Raw genomic sequence first — 19,165 nt, 5'->3', positions numbered from 1 at the left:
AAAAGGATCGCCTGAGCCCAGGGGTTGGAGGCTGCAGTGAGCTATGATGACACCACTGCACTCCAGCCTGGGTGACAGAGTGAGAGTCCATCTCAAAAAAAAAAAAAAAAAAAATTAAGTAAAAGACGGGTTACTTAAAGGTATATATGGTGCACTGATTTTCATAGCAGCATTATTCACAATAGGCAAAAGGTAGAAACAATCCAAACATTCATTGACAGACTAATGGATTAAAAAAATGTGGCATAATGCATCATGACCATGGAATATTATTCATAACAAGGAATGAAGTCATGGTACTTGCTACAATATAGATGAACCTTGAAAACATGATGCTAAGTGAGAGAAGCCAGACACAAAAGGCCACATATTGTATGATTCTATTTATATGAAATATCAAGAATAGGCAAATCCATAGAGACAGGAAGTAGATTAGCAGTTACCAGGGGCTGAGAGGGAGGAATAGGAAGTGATTGCTTAATGGTTACGGGATTTTCTTTTGGGGTGATGAAAATATCTTGGAACTAGATAGAGGTGGTGGTTGCACAACATTGTGAAATGTACTAACTGCCTCCAAATTGTTCACTTTAAAATGATTAACTTTATATCATGCTTTTTATATTAGCATAATTTCATGTTATGTTATGTGTTTGTGTTAAAATGGTGAATTTTATTATTAGTTTTAGAGACAGTGTCTTGCTCTGTCACTCAGGCCCATGTGCAGTTGTACAATCATAGCTCAATGGAGCCTTGAACTCCTGGGCTCAAGTGATCCTCCTGCCTCAGCCTCGCGAAGCGCTGGGATTATAGGCATGAGCCACTGTGCCCAGTCAAAATAGTGAATGTTATGTCATGTGAATTTTACCACAATATAAGAAAGTATAGGTTGCACACTATCATTTGTGTAAAAAATGGGGAGGAGAAGTATGTATGCACGTTTGTTTGAATGTATATAAAACATCTCTGGAAGGACATGTAAGAAACAGGATATTTCTGGGATGTGAACTGGGTGGTGGAGGACAGGAGAGAGAGGAATGTTTTTCTGAATATCTGGCTTCAGGAAGAGTTCTGTTCAGGTTGCCATTCCTTAGCTGTCCCCAGATGGGCCTTGGCAAGCTCCACTCTAACAGAATAAAGACCTCAGCAGAAAGAAGGTTCCCTTGGCCAAACCAGTCCACCAAAATCCCAGGGACTGAATCTCGCTGGTCTACTTGGGCCCATGCCCACTCCTGGGCCAATCAAGGTTGCCCAAGAAGATGGGTCACAGCACTTCATTGGCTGAGCCAGAAATGGCTGGAATCAGCCCCTGCTGCCCCTCATGAAAAGAGAAGAGGGAAATTTACATACTCAAGGGAAAACCAGGGAGCTGGAATCCATGGAAGGGAGAAATAACATCAGCAAAAAAGCAGATGGAAGAAATCCCATGCACTCATCTCCGGAAACATGCCCCTTACCATTTGCCCTATTTAAGGAAAGTAAGGCCCAGCTGGAGACCTTGGTAGCCTCACTAAGGGGCTGGACCCCTGCTTCAGATGAGGGGTTTGAGTTTCTAGAAGCTGCTGGGCATGGTGGCTCATGTAATCCCAGCACTTTGGGAGGCTGAGGCAGGAGGATCGCTTGAAGCCAGGAGTTTGAGAAACTCTCTTGCAGGTGGTATTGAAGGATGAGTGATTATATTAACTACCCCACTCCTATAACCACACCAGGACTTCACACTTTTTTCTTGTCTTTCTTTCTTTGTATTCTAGAAACTTCGATTCCTCCTCAGTTCCCAACACCCCCACACACCCATACGAGAGAAAGTGTGCAATCTCATTGCCTTCCTGGTGCAAGAACTCCCCATGCAGTTTCCCACATTTCATGCCCTGGGTATTGTCGATGGCCTAGTCAGGACAGGCTTGACAAGGGGTGGACCCATGGGGAGTGGCTCAAGGGAGAAAGCAGGAAAAGGATGGGGGAAGGAAGAGGAGAGAGAGATTGGGGGACAGGGGAGGGGCCTGAGGATTGAGGGGCACTGCTTCTCAACCAAATCAAAACCAAGCACCCCCTGCTGGTAAACATTGTGTCCACTGAAGTGCATTTATAAATTATCCACTGGCTGCCTCATTTTCTCATTCATCAAAAGAAACAAGGATTTATTAAGCCCCTGCTGTATGCTTTGCACTCACAGGGACCTCAGAACAGCCTGGTGTAGAGGAGGAAACAGGCTCAGAGGGGTTTTATCCCTTGGTCACACAGTGAGCAAGAAGAGACAGGATTCGAACCCAAGCCCACTTGGTTCCAAAACTCAGAGATGGGTTACCAAGAGATGGATGCAACAGTAAAGAGGGGTCCAGGAGGGACTCCATGCTCCCCCAGGCAGGACCTCAGAGCTGGGGTCTCCTATGGCTGGAGTGGCCTTGTCCACGGACCATCTCCCGTGAGCTGGCTGTCAATCCTGGGGAATCTGGCTGAGTCCTGACCTCTTAGCACAAATCACCCCTTAGAACCTAGTGGATTGTGAAGTTGAAGAAACATTCCACCCCTCCTAGTTCTCTAAGGAGGAAAATGTGGGTGGGAGTCAGGGAAGGAGGGAGGAACTCAGTGAGGACAAGGATTGGGTCTCAGAGGGCAAGGGGGAGCTCAGTGTTTGCACAACACAAACGGCTAGGGCACATCATAGCCTAAGTTTCCTCATCCACAGGGCGACAATGAAAATGCCCAGGTGTTGCAAGGGTGTCTCATGCACAGCTGCTATCTGGCACGTAGTTAGCGTGCAAATGGAGGGCGGCTGGTAGCTCTGAAGTCCAGCCCTGTCTGGGAATGCTGTCTGGGGCTGAGTCCATCTGGGGAAGGGGCAGCCATCAGGCCCCAGATGGGGCACAGGAGGCAGCCCAGTGGGAGACACCGGAGACACTGGGCCCATGGTGAGACATTCCTGAGAGCTGGGAGGTTGGTTGTCATGGGGACAACACTGACAGTCTCTATGGTGACAGCTTGGTGGGGCTGGGCCCTGTCGACAAGAAAAAGCTTAGGGGGACAGGTGTTCTGTTACCTCAGACACCAGAGTTTGGTCTCTATAGCAATGGCTGTGGGGTCCAAGCTGTCCTCCAAAGGGGTAGAGTTGGGGGGATGGCCTGGAACTCCAGTGGGCCTGGGGAAAGGGGCAGCCTGTTTCCATGGTGACAGTGGGAGAACTGAATGTTGGGTCACCCTGGGGACAGCTAGGGGGAGGGTGATCTCCCTGGTAGTCAGTCAGGGTGGGGACACCCAGAAGTAGAGTTGTAGGTCTCTGGGCTGGAGGGCTGGTGAGATGGGAATTGTGTGGTATTCATGGTTACAGCTGGAGGAAGGAGGCACCATCTCCATGGATGTGACTGATTTGGGAAGGGGTGTGTGATTCTAGGTGACAAGTAGAAGCTGGACTGGTCACCATGGTGACAGTGGTAAACCAGGGCAGCTGGTCTCCATAACAAGTGACAAGGATCTTATTATGGTCCCTGGGCCTCCGGGGATGGTCTCTTTGGTGACAGCCAGGGAAGGGGCCGTCGGGGGCGGGGCGGGTTTGCCCTCCCTCCAGATAAATACTTGAGGGACAGGGCATGGCCGCTACATGCCAGCCAACTGGGGGCATGACGATCCGTCTTTGAGGTGACAGATGACAGTGTTTTCTCCCATGAAACTGGAGGAGTGGGACTGTCTTCCACAGCCACTTAGGGATGGATTTCTCTTACCTGAAAACTTCAGGGGACTCTCAGGGAGAAGGGGAGAATGGGAATACCCAGTCCCCAAGTCTCTGTGAGGGGTTGGAAGTGCCTGAGCCCAGAGTCTCCATGTGACCACGGGGGTGTGAACCCTGAGGTTTCTACATTCTCTCCAGCTGATAGGGAGGGGATTCAGTGTCCAGCTGACGGCAAGGGACCAGTTTTCAGTCTCAGGGAGATGCAGAGGGGGCGTGGCCAGTCTCCAGACAATCCCGGGGGTCCAGCCTCCAGGAGATGGGGCGGGGGAAGCAGTTCATCTGATGCCACGTGGTCTTGAGAGGCGCGGCCAGTCTGCAGGAGACTGGGGAGTCTGTTGGCCTCCTTAGGTCCTCAGGGCGTGTGGCCCTTCTCCTGGAGACAGTTGGGGCAGAGGGAAAATCCGCTGTCCAGAAGAGATGCGGCTTGGCCAGTCTCCAAGGAATTCCAGGGTACTAGTCTGCCAGGACTGACTAGTCTCAAGAAACCCCGGGGCCATGGTGAGTTTCTAAGGGACCACAGGGGATGTGGCCAGCCTCCAGGGACCGCAGGGCTCTAGACCAGCGGCCAAGCGCCCAGCCGTCTGCCTGTTCCGGGCCTAGACGCGCAGCGGGGTCCAGGCAGCAGGGTCGCGCGCGCCTCCTGCCCACCCGCCACCACCGGCCCAGCCCCAGCCCCAGCCCCCAGGTGCAGGGTCCGGGGCACCAGGCGTGCGGTAGCAGTAGACGCCAAAGAGGCGTCGGGTGGCGTCCGGGAAGCCGAGGCTGCGCACGCCCGGCCGACGGCCTCCACAGCGCGCGCGCGGGTTCACGATGGGGTAGCGCGCGCTGCCGTCGGCCAGCCAGCCCGCGGTGCAGCGGTCCAGCAGCTGCAGCTTCCACGCGGCGAACAGCTGCCCCACCTTGGCCACCGCCGCACCGCGAGCGGCGCACGCGCGCGCTGCTCCTGCGAAGGGCACCGGCCGCAGCGGCTTCAGGAAGAAAACGCGCCCTGTGGGGTGAGTTGTGGGTTGTTAGGACCGCTGCCCGGACTGGCCTCGGGATTCAGAACGCTCCCCAACCCCAGCCCAGGACTCCAGCCGCGGGATCGCAGCTCCCGTGCAGCCCGGGACCCCACCCTCGGGCCAGGGCGGTGTTGGTGCCTGGCGATTTTTGACTGCTACGCTGTGGCAGTCTGGGGAGAGGGGTCTCCTGTTTCCAGTCGCCCAGGGCTGGGTGGTGAAGAAGGGCCCCGGGTCTGGGGTTGGAGGGAGGGCGGAATGGGGGTGGGGTAGCGACCCGTCTGGGAGAGGGGCCTACGCACCCGGGAGGTTGGACGTGAAGCAGAAGGCATCATAGCGTTCATCCGCGTTGTGGCGATACCCATAGTTGCGCACGCCCCCGTTGGCGCCTCCACTGGTCCCCGCGCTCCTGGGACCGCCCAGGCCGCCGCAGGGCTCCCGGGGCTGGCTCACCGGGTACTGCACTGAGCCGTCGCGCAGCCAGCCCGCGTTGCACCAGTCCAGGCCGTCGCGCCAGGCCGCGTGCAGCTGCTCAGCAGAGGCCAGGATACCGTCCTGCTCGGCGCAAGCGCGCTGTGCCTCCACGAAGGTCAGCTTGTAGCGGCCTCCACGAGGGTGGTAGGGAAAGACCACGCCTGGGGGTGGGGGGACGCACGGGGATCAGCTGGGGCGTCTCAGCCCGCCCCCATCCACCTGATATCTGGGGTGCCACGTGACTTTTCAAGCTGGACATTCTAATCCCTCCCTCCCTTTGGCCTCAGACCTGACCATGCACCTCCCAGCTCATACCCCTATAGCTGGCTCCCTTTGCCTTAAGCTTGGGATTCACTTGACCTGTCTCCTTAACATACTTAATCTTGTCCACCCCTCTTCCACCGATAGAGACCTTTGCTTGTGTTTTTTCCAATCTATTCCACCTGTTGAACTCTTATTCATCCTTCAAAACCCGGCTCTCAAACTCTCCTCCATTCAGTCTGCCCTGCCTCTGACATTCCCCCAGTACTGGGTCTTTCCCTCTAGTCCAATCCTGATCCCACAGAGCTGCGAATATCTGTATCCAGTGCTGACTCCCTCAGACTGGGAGCCCCTGGAGGAAGACCCCTTTAATCCCCCAGCATCGCCCAAGGCAGTACCCATTGGTGTCCCTTCCACCTTCAGTTTTTATGACTCTGGATATCGTCCCTCATTGTCACAGTCAGCTCAGCTCAAGAGCATTCTGTGTGTCGGTGTTTGAGGGCCGGGGCTTAGGGGTGGGCTGGGACACTCAGCAGACCCAGGACGGAGGCAGACAGGGGTCAGGCCTGGAGCTGACAGACCGGGGACTGAATCCCGGCTCTGCCACTCACTAGCACGTGCCCCGGCACGGCTCTAGCCTCTCTAAGCCAGTGGCCCACATGCTGGTAACAGCTGTCTCCCTCGGGGTCTGGGGGAAATTAAATGAAGACTCCAGAGAGCTCTTCAGCTAAGCACCTGTCGCATAGAAAACGCTCTTTATTGGGAGAGCTGCTGCTATTATTGTCATTTGTAAAAGTTGGGGAGTCCAGCAAGGGAAGGCCCTGAAATCACTCCTAGAACCTTCTAGGGTGGACTAAAGGAGGCAAACCAAGTGGGAGGGAATTCCTCAGAAACCCCACCTCCCAGCTCCAGGGCAGCCAATCAGAGCATTCCATCTCTAAGCTGCAGCCATTGGCTTCCACTTGGGCACATGACTTAAGCTGGGCCAATGAGGGACAACTCTGGGACTCTAGCTGATGCTCTTAGGAAATCAGTTGCTAAGCTGGGCGGTTGAAAGCCTGGAACTATGTTTTTGGCTCCGTAAGGGGAAACCTGCCTCAGGGAAGCAGAGATGAGGGATGGGTTTCCGACATGGTGTGCATGTCCTTGTGCATCTCATTGTGCCTGAATCCTACCCCAGCATTTCTCAAGGTCCCCACTAGTGACATTTTGGACTGGATCATTCTTTGCTGTGAGGGACTGTCCCTGGCCTCTACACACTAGATGCCACTAGCAGCCCCCTTCTCCAAGTGGGGCAACCTAAAATGTCTCCAGACACTACCAATGTCCCTAGGGAGCAAAATCACCCTAAACCACTTCTGGGAGAGCCCCTAAGTTCCTTCAGGCCAAATTGATTTGGTTTCTGTCCCTTGCAATTTCCCCCACCCTGTTCTCCCTTAGAAGCAAGCTTCCTCCTGCCCATGGGCTGGTCACCTTCCAGGTCCAACTTGACCATGCCAGCGTCATCTTCCAGCTCGTTGGTGACCTCGCACTCGTAGCGCCCATAGTCCTGCAGTGTGACGTTGCGGAGGACCAGGGAGGCATCCCCAGGCCCATCTCCCTGAAGCTCGGCCCGCCCACGGTAGCTGCCGAATGCCCGGTGTTGGGGGCCCAGGGCCACGAAGACGTCGGTAAAGGCCAGGGGGTCCACCACCTTTGTCCACTTGAGGCGGACGCCGTCGTGGCCGTGAGCGGCTGCCTCGTAGTGGTAGCGGCAGGGCAGGACGATGGTGCCACCCCGGTGGCTTACCACCTGCCCAGGCGCTGTCTGCACCACCACCGAGCCTGACTCACCCTCTGCAGGCGACCAAGCAGGGTTCAGAGAGGGGGTTAGGGGTGGAAAGGGGACCCTGGTGAAGAGGTCCCTGGGGAAGGGATGTGGGAAGACTCGGGTGGGGTCAGGGGCTCAAATGAAGAGGAGCTGGGGGGACCGTGGCGGTCAGGAACGCCCTCCCTCCTCCCCATCCCCGCACCCGGGTGATCAATTTTGGCCACGGCTCCCGCAGGGCAAGACCTGCTTCCGTGGCTCTAACTCACCGAGCACGTGCACGACCTTCTTCCGGCCGCGCTGCGCCCCTGCTGGGGCAGTGAACAGCAGGACTCCCCAGGCCAACGCCAAGAGTGCGCGGGGACCGAGGGCCGCCCTAGGGCACACCTGAGGGCACAGGGCGCTCAGTCTAGCCTCTCAGCCTCTGCCTTCCGGAGGACTGGCTCCCTGGCCCGCCTTCCCCGCGACCAGGACCTCTCACACACCCAGTCCCCTACCCTGACCGGGGTCCCAAAGACCCCCTCTTCCAAAGGAGAAGACTTGAAGTCACCCCCCCCACCCCGCACCCTCCAGGGACCTCACCCTCACTCCTGCGCGAAGCCCACGCCCCAGGGCTGCCCTCGCTGAGTCCTGCCCCGGCTTCCCACCCGACCCCGGGCCCCCAGCACCCACGGCCTGGAGCCCCCGTCCTTCCCCCTCCGGCCCGGCCCGGCTGGGATGGGGGAGGAGCTGGAGCAGCGGCAGCAAGGTTATCGGTGCGCCAGGAGACTGCAGCAAACCGGGCCGGCGGGCGCTCGCAGGGTGCGGGGAGCTGGAGAGACGCACGGAGAGAGGACAGGGACGGAGAGAAAGCAGGAGGGACGGAGAAGACAGTGAGCATGCAGAGAAGGGGAAGGAGAGACAGAGACAGAGAGGGTGAGGGAGAGGGGCTCAGAGAAGAGGGGAGAGAGACAGGGGCAGGGAAAGAGAGACACAGAGAAGGAGAAAAAAAGGGGAGAAAGGGAGAGAGGAAGAGAAAGAAGGAGAGACAGGAGAGAACTCGGAGAGAGTACCAGAAAAAGAAAAACACAAGACGATGAGAGACAGCAGAGAAGGGAGAGACAGAGACGGAAAGACACATGGGGGGACACCAATTCCCAGACACGGAGACAGAATCCCTGATCGGGATACGGGGCCCCACTACCTGCCTGGGCCCCACGCCCGTGCCCCACTCACCATCCTGCCTTCGCCTCCCCGGCGGCCCCTACACGCCCGGACCGCGCTCCGCACACCGGGGGAGGACTGGGCAGGTCCCTGCAGGCGGCGCAATCCCGGCGTCTGCCTGCAAGGGGAGGAGGGAGGCGGGTGGGGGGGGGCGTTAAAGGGGACACGGAGGCCCACTGCTCCGCGGAGAGGTGGCCTGGTGCGTGAGCGGAGGAAGGCCTGCTCCGGACTTTGAGTGCAGAGCCAGTTCCTTGTCCCTGCTGGCTGACCTTAGGCAAAGGAAGAACCTCTCTGAGTCTTAATTGATTTAATCATCTTTAAAATGGAGTCGGGAGGGGGGCTGCTGATGGAGTCTCCAGTCTTTCATATTGGTTACCCGGCTTTAGCAGGAGGGCCAAGTGACCTGGTTACAGGGATTGGCCTGCAGGCCTCAGTTTACTCATCTGTCCACTGGGTCACTATGGTGTAGTCCTGGACTACAGCACCCAAAAGCTGCTCACTCTGCAGGGTGGGGGCCCCACAATGACCACACTCAGCCTACAGGACCTGGAGCCACAGGTCCAAATCCAACACGGCCCCTCACTGGGTGTGGGACCTTGGAGGAGGTGGTTGGCCTCCCTGAGCCTGTTTCCACCCCAGGGAAGCGGACTGAGGGTTCTTTGGTGCAGGTCCAATGGCCAGACATACAGTAGGACCTGGAAAGTGTTGGTAGGGCAAGGAGCAGGGATGTCTGTCTGGTCAAGCCCCCGATCCAGTCACCCCCTAAACCTGGCCTTTCACCCACTTTCAAAAATCAAAAACCAGGAAGGGATGAGGCCCTTCCTCCAAACCCTTGGCTGCCTTCCCAGCCTCAGTTTCCCCCAAAATGAACCCAAGCCAACCAGATAGCAGGAGCAGGGTTATGGTTTCTGTGGCTTGGCAGGCTGGGGCTCTGTCCCTCCCTCAGCCATGCCACAGCGGGTGTAGGGGGGATGACTTCAGAGCAGGACCTTCACCTCCTGCAGCCTCAGTTTCCCCATCTGGAATATGGGGTGAGATTCGGTACACAGCACTTGAGGTGTGCCTTGGCGTGGTGTTTGTTAACTATGCCATGCTGTTAGTTATGATTTATTGGCAGAGCGGGGACTTTTCTCTCCTGTGACCTCAGGCAGGTCTCCTGTGCATCCTGAGCCTTGGTTTTCCCTGTCTGGAAAGTGCATCTGTGTGCCCCAACCAGAGGCTCACTTCTGCTGTCCTGACACCTCTGTCTCCTGACAGCCACGATGGCAGTGATGGGTTGGCCCTTGTGAGGTCCAGGAAGAAGGTCCCTCGCCCCTGTGCCCTGAAACACTCAGGCAGCAACATTTTGGACACCAAAAGAATTTTTACTAAAAGGACCCTTGGGGGGATGATGGATAAATTCTGGGACAGGGTGGAAGAGTCCGTGAGGGGGTTGGGGCGTGGTGACAGCTGTGCGAGGCTCTTTTTGCAGGAACACCTGGCCGTTGGTCTCCCAGCCCACCCACTGGCCTCAAACCACCAAAACCAGGACTGAAGACACCTGGAGACGTCCCTCCTGCCTCCAAAAAAACCCATCCCACCCTTTGCAGGGCAGGGCTAGCTGGGTGTGTAAACAGAGTTCGGGGGAGCCCCACAGCCTCCTCAGTGCTGCTTCTTATGGTGCGCTGGGGGTCTGGGGGGTGGTGGCTGCAGGAAGAAAGCGGGCCACCACAGGCAGCGGTAGGCCAGCAGGTGGGGGCCCAACACATACAGCAGGTTGCACAGGAAGAAGCAGGTCCAGGTGTCCTCGGGCACACGGTAGGTGAAGGGCGTGCGCAGGTGCATGGAAGCACCCATGTGCGAGAACTGTGCCTGGTCGCCAGACAGGAAAGATGATGTCAGAGCCAGGAGGGGACTGAAGTCCCAGTATCACCGACATCCCCCGCTGGGTCTTCCAGACATCAGTCAGGCAGAGCCCAGAAGATCACCACCCTTATCTCGCTGGCTTTGCTAACCTACCTATCTCCCCTCTCCAGTCTCCAAATATTCCTGTGCCCACATGTCCTGTCTGTCCCTCTCTGTCCTTGTCCACCTGTCTGTGAGCCTCTCCCCAGCTACCTAACCAGAAGGCCCATCTTCACCTGTCTGCCAAGTCCTGCACCCCATCTCTCTGACCTGGGACCTGCTTCTCTTCCCAGTCATCCCTACCAGAGAGCTCTTGACACAAATCCTGTTGATTCTACCCCATAGATGGCTTCCTGGTTCCTACTGCCCTGGCCTGGGACTAGGCTTTAGCCCTTTCCATCAGGCACCCATAAACAGGCCCCCAACTCTGACCAGGCCTTCCACTGCCCAAACACCTGCCATGGCTCCCTATTACCCTCAGTACAAACCTCCAATCCCAGAGTTCAAAGCCTTCACTATCTAGCTGCCAATTTCTCTTATCTCTGCCTTTACCCACATTATAGCCCTGCCAAATCACTGTCCCCCTCTGTGCCTTTCCTTATGCTGTTCTTGTTCCTGGAATGCTCTTCCCTGCCTGGAGAACTCATCTTCATATGTCAAAGCCCAGCTGCTATGCCCCTGCTTCTAGGAAACTTTTCCCCTCTGGAATCCCTCTCAGCCCCTGTCCTTCCTTCTCTCCCATTTCTGACCCCAATTCTTTATGTGGCTTTGTGTCCCCCACACTAGAGAATCTTGGAGTATTGGGCCTGGGGCTGGGGTCTCTTGGGGGACTGTCACTGCACTGCCCAGGGAAAATAGAAAAGCAGTTGATGGACAGGCAGAAACTACCTCCCCTACATGCCTGCTCACCCACTCACCCCCCACCTCCCACCTCACCTGGCCGATGGCTCCAGCAAAGACCAAGGCCCAGTCGGGCAGCCAGGAGCAACCAGGGAAGGTGAGGGCATAGGTGGCCATGCCATAGAAAGGAAGAACGTAGAACATACACATCAGCATCTGTGGGGGGAGTGTGGGGAGGACACAGTCTATCAGGTGAAAGGCTACCCCAGCTGGTAGGGCCCAAAGGAGGATCTGGGCAGCCTTAGGCCCCACTCAGGCCCTCTGCAAAGTGCTCCTCTGTTTTCCTTGGGGATCCCTGACCCACACTCCCCCACATACACACAAACTGAGCCCACCAACTTTTTTCCAGAAGTGGCACGTGACCCTGGCCTGGTCATTCAGAACATTCCAGTCCCCTGGCCATAATGATCAGTAAGAGATGGGCATGTGGTTCAGGCTGGGTCAGTCCAAGCCTGCCTGAGACTTGTGCTTAAGGTCTGGGGTAGTAACGGCTCATGTTCCTTTGGGGTGGCTGGTGGTTCCTCCAGGTGAGTGGCAGCCTGGAACTGCCCTAGGCTGTCCCTTCCACCCCACAAAGGGACTGCCTGAGAGTGGAGCCAGACAAAGAAAGCAGAGCCCAGAAACAGAGCTCTCCTAGAGCTCCTGGATCCAGCCATACCTGAAGACCATATCTGTATTTTTTTTGATAGGATAATACATTCCATTTGTGCTCTTGGCACTTCACCCCTACAAGCAGGAGTGGGCCCCTCTCCTTCCATCTGCCTTCTCACCTGCACCTTTGGATAGGCCACAGGGTCCCGCAGGTATGGCTCATACTGGTAGATGTAGACAAAGCAGGCATCCATGGGGCAGTCAAGTACCACCTGGGGCAGAAAGACAAAACCACCACCCACCTCAGACATCTCTCTTACAGGAAGCCTCCCCCACCCTCCTGGGCAGGGCCAACACCCCTTGCTCTGGCCTCTCTCAGCCCAGGCTCTGTCCCTCTGGCTGGGGAGAAGGTCACAGGGAATGGGGCTTTGTCATGGAACACTCAGGTCAGACTTGATGAAGAACTTCCTTGGGTGATTAGAAGGGCAGTGGCTTTTCTGCACGTGCAACAGAGGTGGGTTGGGGAAGGGAGGCTGGAGGCAGGGAAGGGGAGGCTGGGCAGTGCAGACTCACCAGGCCCCGGAACAGGGTGAAGAAACCAGCAAGGATGAGGTATGTGACAAGGGCCAGGTCCACTGGGCGCTGCAGGAGGCCCTTTCTTTGCTCCTCCTGCACCTGGCCCATGGGAGAGAGAGACAGAGAGAGCACAAGAGACAGAGACAGCATGAGAGGTCTGGCAACCAATAGGCACTCCATAAAGGCTCCTCCCTTCTTGCCTCATGACCAAGGAGACAAACTCTTTGACCAAATCGGGGACATGCAGGCATGCCAGGACAAGGCCTGCCTGGGGACACTCACCATGTTGGGGGTGTAGCAGGGTGGCACCCGGGACTGGTTGAAGACCTTCATGCCAGCCCAGCACGGGGCCAGCACGTAGGGAATGGTGAGGAAGAAGGAGGGCCTGATCTCGGAGCTGTACTTGCCTGCCGTGGTTGGGGAGAGAAGGCATCACTAGGCAAGGGTCTCCCTGGCCTGGCTGGACCCATTAGCTGGGCCATGCCACAGCCCTGGCTGGATATCTTGATTCACAAATACCATCTTTGCTCAAGCTCTAACACCTTCCATGGCTCCCCAGAGCCCACAAGGTGATATCCATGCTCTTCAGACTGGCCTGCCTTGATTTACCTTTTGAATACAGATCCTACTCTAGCCGTTTCTTGTGCTCCCTGTGGATACACCTCGGGTGTTTCCTCTGCCGGGCTCTGCCATGCCAGGCCAACATCCAGGATTGCCTTCTCTGCTCTGCCCCCTAAGACGTACCATGACATTCTCACTTTCTCCCCAGGAGCCACTGTAAAATTCCCTTCCTGAGTCAAGAACATTCTGGGCCAAACCTCTGGGCTCAGAGACCGGTAGCCAGGGCAGGAAGCAGATTTTGGAGAGAGGAGATGGGGAATAGAGGGTGGGCTGCTGACTGAGGCTGTGGACAGGGCTATGGAGAGGAGGGGTCTCTGCAGACTCCAAGGAGGGGATGGAGGATCCACTGCGGGGGGCAGCAGGGAAATGACACAGCCCAAGGGTGACAGGATTCCCCAAAGCTGAGTCCTTACCCAGAATGTTTCCTGGGAGGAACACCAGGATGCTCATGGCAAAGGATCCCAGCCAGTAGAGTCCAAGGTTCCGGTACCTCTTCCTGGGCAGGGGATCGTGGGGTGACCAGCAGGCAACCTCCCCCAGACTCAGAGCCCCAGCCAGGGCCCAGGAACCAGCCTGGGTTCCCCAGCTCCCTCTCAGTTTTGCCCAGGATGGAAGGGACAACAGGCAGTTGAACCAGGGAATCCACCCAGGCACAGGGTGGGTACAAGCAATAACTGGCCACCAGCACACACACTTGATGACATTCCCTGGAACCTTCTTCCGTCCACCCCTGGCTGGAGCCCTAGTGGAAGCCCTGTGGATTTCCCCGATAGACACCTCTGGCTCTACCTTGGCCCAGGACCCCACCTGAGGACTTCACGTCTCTCCCAGGGTCAGGAGCCACCCCGCTCATCCCCGCACCTCCTGCGGATGGCGCCGGCCATGGCCAAGTAGAGGAGGTAGTGAACGGTGCCGTCCCAGTAGCAGATGAGGACTCCGTGAGCCGTGCGCAGGAATGGCTCTCCCTGAGCGGGCAGGTACGACGCTCAGACGGGCAGTGGGGCAGGGGACATCCCCGGCCGCCCCCCACCGCCACCTACCTCCTTGGTGTAGAACTCCACGAAGCCCACCAAGTAGCCGTCTTCCTGAAGAGCGATCATGAGGTCCACCACAGAGGTGAAGGCGAAGACCGCGAAGACTGCGGGGAGGGGAGGTGGGGGGGGGCCGGGGTGGGTGGGGATCCTGCGTGGGCGGGGCCGGGGTCGTGTGTGGGCGGGGTTTGGGCATAGGCAGGCTCAGGCCAGCTATAAGGCGGGGCTTGAAGTTAATTTAAGTTTCTAGGCAAGGACTCCAGGCCCAGTCCCTGACCTCGCCCAACAGGTTACATGACCACAGCCCTGCTTCATTCTACATGTCTGATGGAGGAGGCACAGCTTGGCCCTCGGAAGTCCCTGGTCTGGTGAGAGGGCACAGTCCCTGCCTTTGGGGGCCCCCTGTCTCATGGGAGAGGCACCCTCCCTGCCCTCAGGAGATCTCAGAGTGCTAGAAAGGCACAGTCTTTCAGGGACTGCCAGTCTGATGGGGGAGATGCAGTCCTTGTTCTCAGAAGCCCCAGGTCTGAAGGAGGAGGCTCTTCAAGGTTCCCCAACCTAATGGAGGTGTTCTAGTCTCTTTGAGGTCTCTAGTCTGATGGGAGCTCTTTTAGAGCCTGCAGTCTGATGGGGGAGGCTCTGCAATGGCCCCAAGTCTGACGGTGGAGGCCCAGACAGTCTTCTTCCCCATGGCCTCCCACTGACTCACCAGCATAGAGTGGGTCGTAGGAGATCTCACCATGGGACAAGCTGTAGACAGCCACAAAGAGCACACCTAGGATCAGGGCACTCATCAATGCCACCGCCAGCGGGCTGTGGGGAGGGAAACCGAGTCAGGGAGGCCAGGTTCCATGCTGAGGCCTCACCCCAACCTCCCTGGTGGGGGAAAAGGCAGGCTCCAGGAAGCTCCAGGAGATGAGGCTCAACTGTCCATTTGCCCATCAATGCCGTCCTTGAAACTGCTCTTGCTCACACTGTTTCTCCCTTCTGAAAACCACTTCCAAAAGTCTTTTCCAGTTGGCAAACTCCTACTCATCCTTCATGGCCCATCTACATTGTTCCTTCTCCAGGAAGCCCTCCTTGACACCCCAGAAGGGATCATTGCCCAGCTTGGGCCAGGTAAAGAGGAGACATTCATCAATCCCTTCCAACTGCACGTTTATCCCATCATTTGCTGATTCATGTTTGACTCAGTTTGCTCAGTCAGTCATTCAACAACACCAAGCCCCTCTGTGGCCAGGCCCAGCTCCTGTACTGGAGGGTTTCTAGTGCTCAGCTCTGTAGACCTTACACAGGCTCCTGACTCCTCCCAGCTAAAGTCCAAATGTCTCCATCAACTCCACCTCCCCTCAGCTGCCCTGATCCACTAACCTGATAAGACAGGTGGACTCATTGTACAGATAACAGGTCTCTGGGCATCCCTCAACACAAGTGGGCAAACCAAGGCCCAGAGAAGGCAGGAGTGTCACACAGCAAGTCTATCCATCACTTCCGCACACTGTCCAGGCCCCTACCTTCTCACGAACCCCTCTGCCCCTAAGATCTCCATCCTGGTCCCATCTGACCAACAATGACAATCATAGTACTCAGATAAGATCAGGACACAATTGGCAATCCTTAGTCATAACTATGGGATGAGATCTAGGATTGTGCCCATTCCACAGATGAAGCAACTGAGGTTCCAGAGGCAAATTGGGTTACCCAGGGTCCCAGGAGATGGAGACAGGAATTCCTACCCAGGGAGCCAGGCTCATGGTCAAGACACTACCCCGTGGCTTGGGTTGAGCTGGGTTTGGAAGAAAGTCCCAGGCCTGAGGTAGAAGCGATGAAGCAGGGCATGTGTGGCACTGGGACCTTATCTGGGACAATACTTTGACCCTTGGCGACTTTGGAACCTGTGCTGGGCACATCTCTGGGAATCACCCAGAAACCCTTCAAAGCCCTGCCCTCGGGGGCTCTGCTCCTCGATATCCCTTCTCCCCAAATTTCAAACGTCCCAAGAACGCCTGCACCACCAGCCTCCATCCCGCCAGGAAGGGGACTTCCAGTTAGATGGGGGAATACTTCTGACCCAGCCCCCCATCCTCCCGGGTGGGTCGGAGCTGGGCTGGGGCACAGGGACCGCGGGGCCCCGCCACCAGCGCGTCCTCCCTGCAGCCCCCTCCGATCCTCCCCACCGCTCCTCCCCGCACGCACTGCGAGAGCGCCGAGACGTGGTTGAGCGCGTAGGACACCGGGAGGGCGCCAAGCGACAGCGCCGCGATCTTGCCGGCCAGTGGCGGGATGTCCATGGCTGCGCCGCCAGGACCCCGCTCGGCCCTGGCGCGGCCCCCGGGGCGCTCGGCTGCTTGGCGGCGGCGGAGTTGCCAGGGTCCCGCCCCGCGCAAAGGTCGCCTCCAGCTGCGCCCTGGACTGCCCTGCGTCCGGGGAGCCTCCAAGGCCCCGCCCCTTCGCCGCTCCCCATGTGCACCCTCCGGAGGCCTCGCGTGGTCTCCGGTGGCCGTCTCGACTGCTCAGCCACAGTTGCCCTCTCTATCAAAGGCTGGGAAACAACACTTCGGGACGCTTCCGCTCCGCTCAGACCAAGGGCTGCGTCCCGGAGGTCCCGGGGCTCCCCCAGCAACTTCGTTCTAAAGGAACCCGCTATTTAGGTTTCCCTTTGCACTTCTGCCTTCTTTGTCTCAAGTCAAAGAAGGCGTCCCAACCTTTTTTAACTCCCCACGTTGCCGAGACTCCCTCCTCTCCCCCTACCTCAGGCATTGCCCGCGAGGGCCGCTACAGGAACCTCGTCTGTTTGGGTGCAAAATGCCCTGCAGTGCGCTGAGATGGGGTTTTCACGCAATGGTCACAGACGCATTTAGCACGTGTCCCGATCACGTGAAGCTTTGACTGGTAGGCTGCCCCAACGCAGGCCGCCCAAGCTAGGGGGAAGGTCATTCTCGATGAAGGGGTCCTAAGGTGGAGGGGGGTTGAAATTAGCATGTCGGGATGGAGCCAGTTTGGTGAAGAGTTTGGGAACAGTCTTCCTGGCAGGGGGACGCAGGCTCAGAGCTGAGCAGCAGAAAGGAGGCCAGTGGAGCTGGGGAGTGGTGCCAGGTGAGGCAGCTGCAGCTGCCGGAAAGGTTCTGAACAGCTGAGAGGAGGCTGAGCAGGCTCCAGGGAGAGGTGCAGAGAGGAGCTGGACCAGGCAGGGGGCTGCAGCCTGAGGAGAGAATCAGGAGGCTCTCTCTCTCTCTCTCTCTCTCTGTCACCTGCTGCTACCAGCCTTGGACTCTGGCTCATGCTCACTCATGCTCACCTCCGCTCCCCTCCCATCCCTGGGACAGCCCCTAGCCTGCGGTTGGGCACAGGTTCTAACTTCCTTCCCCTCAGGGCACCTCCTCCGTGCAGCACCTTGGCCTTATGCCAAACAGGTCTGTCCCAGCCAGGCCACAAACGGACCTGACTTAATCGCCTTCCCCACATGCCTGTTGCCCACGGGGTGAAGTTCAGTTTCCTGTGCACTGACCTTCCCCAACCCCAGCGGTGCCAGTACCTCACAGGCCTGTTTTATGTCTGCCAGACAGACCATGTAATAAGCAGGTCATCTCATTGTCCCCTCCTCCAGACAGCCCTCCCGGCCACCCCTGCCCCACTCCCCCCCACTCGGGGCCAGGAGACACCTGCACACGCACACAGAATTTGGAGGCCTTCTCTTCCCCTGCCTGGGGGTAAAGTCCATGCCCTGAGCCTGGTGAGCCTCCAGGTCACTGGGAACAAAGTGGCGACTTAGATGGCTGGGTGCCTGGGACTAAGCCCCAGGGTCCCGTCTCCCGAACCACCGGCTTCCCAGAGCTAACACCCCTGTGTTCAGGGCCCTGGCCCATTCCCCTCTCAGTAGCTCCCACGCGTGGGCACCTGGGCCAAGCCCACCAGTGTGCTCTGGCCTGGCTCAGAGCCAGCATACACAGAGGGGTGACAGGGTGGCCTGTGACCCCAGCCTGGGCTCTGCCACCACCTCTTCAACCTCTTTGGTCCCCGACCCCCTTAAGGCACACTCCCCAGCTGTCTCCACCAGGGGCCCTGGCTCCTTTGGTAGCGTTTGTCACTGCTCAGTCAACAGCCGCAGCTGCTCAAGATCACCTCAGCCCTCAGCCCCAGCAGACTGGCCGCCTGGGGGCAGATGCCGTCCATCTGGCTCAGTCAGCACTCAGTGTTTGCTGAATGACTTTGTAAGTGTTGGCTGGTCCAGGAGCCTGTGGATAGGGAGCCCCTGGTCCCCATAGTGCAGCGCCCACTGGGTGTGTGGGGGCAGATGCACGAGACTCCAGGGCTGGATACCCCAAGTGCGGCCTGCACACCAGCAGAGCCGGAGGAAATGCAGATTCCCAGGACTGTGCCCCACCCACAGGCTCAGCAGCTGCAGCCGAATGAGATCCCCTGGGTGCTTTCTGCACAAATGCTGAGGCTCTGGCCCTGGGGGAAACGTGGGAAGTCTTGGCACATACCTTGGCCTGAGCCAGCCTCCTGCCTCAAAACGTCCTGCTCCGAGGCTGCCTCCCCAGGTGGTACCTGATGTGTCAGCATGGTGCAGCGGCCCCAACAGGCGTGAGCCTCAGGGACTCTTGTGCCCACCACAGCAGCTGGGGCGGCCTCGGCTGCAACCATTGCTAGCTGTGGTTTTTGTGTGCTGGGCCCTGCCTGCACCACCTGCCAGGGAGGTAAGGGCACAGGTGTGCCCTGGGGCCATGTGCCCAGCAGGTCTGAGGGCAAAAGCTGGACCCTGTGTGGGGAGCCCTCCCCAACCTCCTCCTGCAGCGCAGTGCTGGGCTGGGAGGTCCTGATACCCCTCTGGCCCAGGCATGGCCAGGTCTCGAGGTTTACTGTCCCAGGAGGAGCCTTCTTTCTCTCCATCAGAGGGGGCTCCGAGGGTCCTCCACTCAACTGCAACCCAGACAAAGCAGGGACAGAAACTCCCAGGCAGACAAGAGGCCGGATAGTGCTCTAGGATTCTTCAGGCGCCGGGGAGCCTTCAAGATAGCATCCTGCCCCGACCAGCCTGGCCCAGCCCAGCCCCGCTGCTAAGGAACTGGAGGGGTTGCCACCGATTGCAGGACCA

General features: G+C 57.8%; 2 protein-coding genes across 2 annotated transcripts; both read right to left on the bottom strand.

Annotated features, from left to right (window-relative positions):
- Positions 1-2,112: 2,112 nt before the first annotated feature.
- HAPLN4 (hyaluronan and proteoglycan link protein 4) lies at positions 2,113-9,483 on the bottom strand. Its single transcript, XM_045554700.1, has 8 exons — positions 9,454-9,483; positions 8,841-8,844; positions 8,477-8,582; positions 7,844-8,072; positions 7,531-7,648; positions 6,928-7,290; positions 5,022-5,354; positions 2,113-4,709 (listed from the first exon to the last, which is right to left on the bottom strand). Exons 1-8 carry the CDS (start codon positions 9,481-9,483, stop codon positions 4,318-4,320), a joined length of 1,575 nt encoding a protein of 524 aa, XP_045410656.1. The 3' UTR covers positions 2,113-4,317.
- Positions 9,484-9,748: 265 nt separating this feature from the next.
- Positions 9,749-16,430, bottom strand: TM6SF2 (transmembrane 6 superfamily member 2). The gene is made up of 10 exons (XM_045551822.1): positions 16,264-16,430; positions 14,777-14,880; positions 14,077-14,174; positions 13,898-14,001; positions 13,450-13,532; positions 12,698-12,822; positions 12,413-12,514; positions 12,019-12,111; positions 11,285-11,404; positions 9,749-10,315 (listed from the first exon to the last, which is right to left on the bottom strand). Exons 1-10 carry the CDS (start codon positions 16,356-16,358, stop codon positions 10,106-10,108), a joined length of 1,134 nt encoding a protein of 377 aa, XP_045407778.1. The 5' UTR covers positions 16,359-16,430; the 3' UTR covers positions 9,749-10,105.
- Between the last annotated feature and the right edge of the window lie 2,735 nt (positions 16,431-19,165).

The sequence above is a fragment of the Lemur catta genome, chromosome 1 (genome assembly GCF_020740605.2).
Source record: "Lemur catta isolate mLemCat1 chromosome 1, mLemCat1.pri, whole genome shotgun sequence".
NCBI classification, from domain to species: domain Eukaryota; kingdom Metazoa; phylum Chordata; class Mammalia; order Primates; family Lemuridae; genus Lemur; species Lemur catta.
The sequence above is the reverse complement of the archived record's forward strand: the minus strand, read 5'-3'. Positions and strand labels throughout refer to the sequence as shown.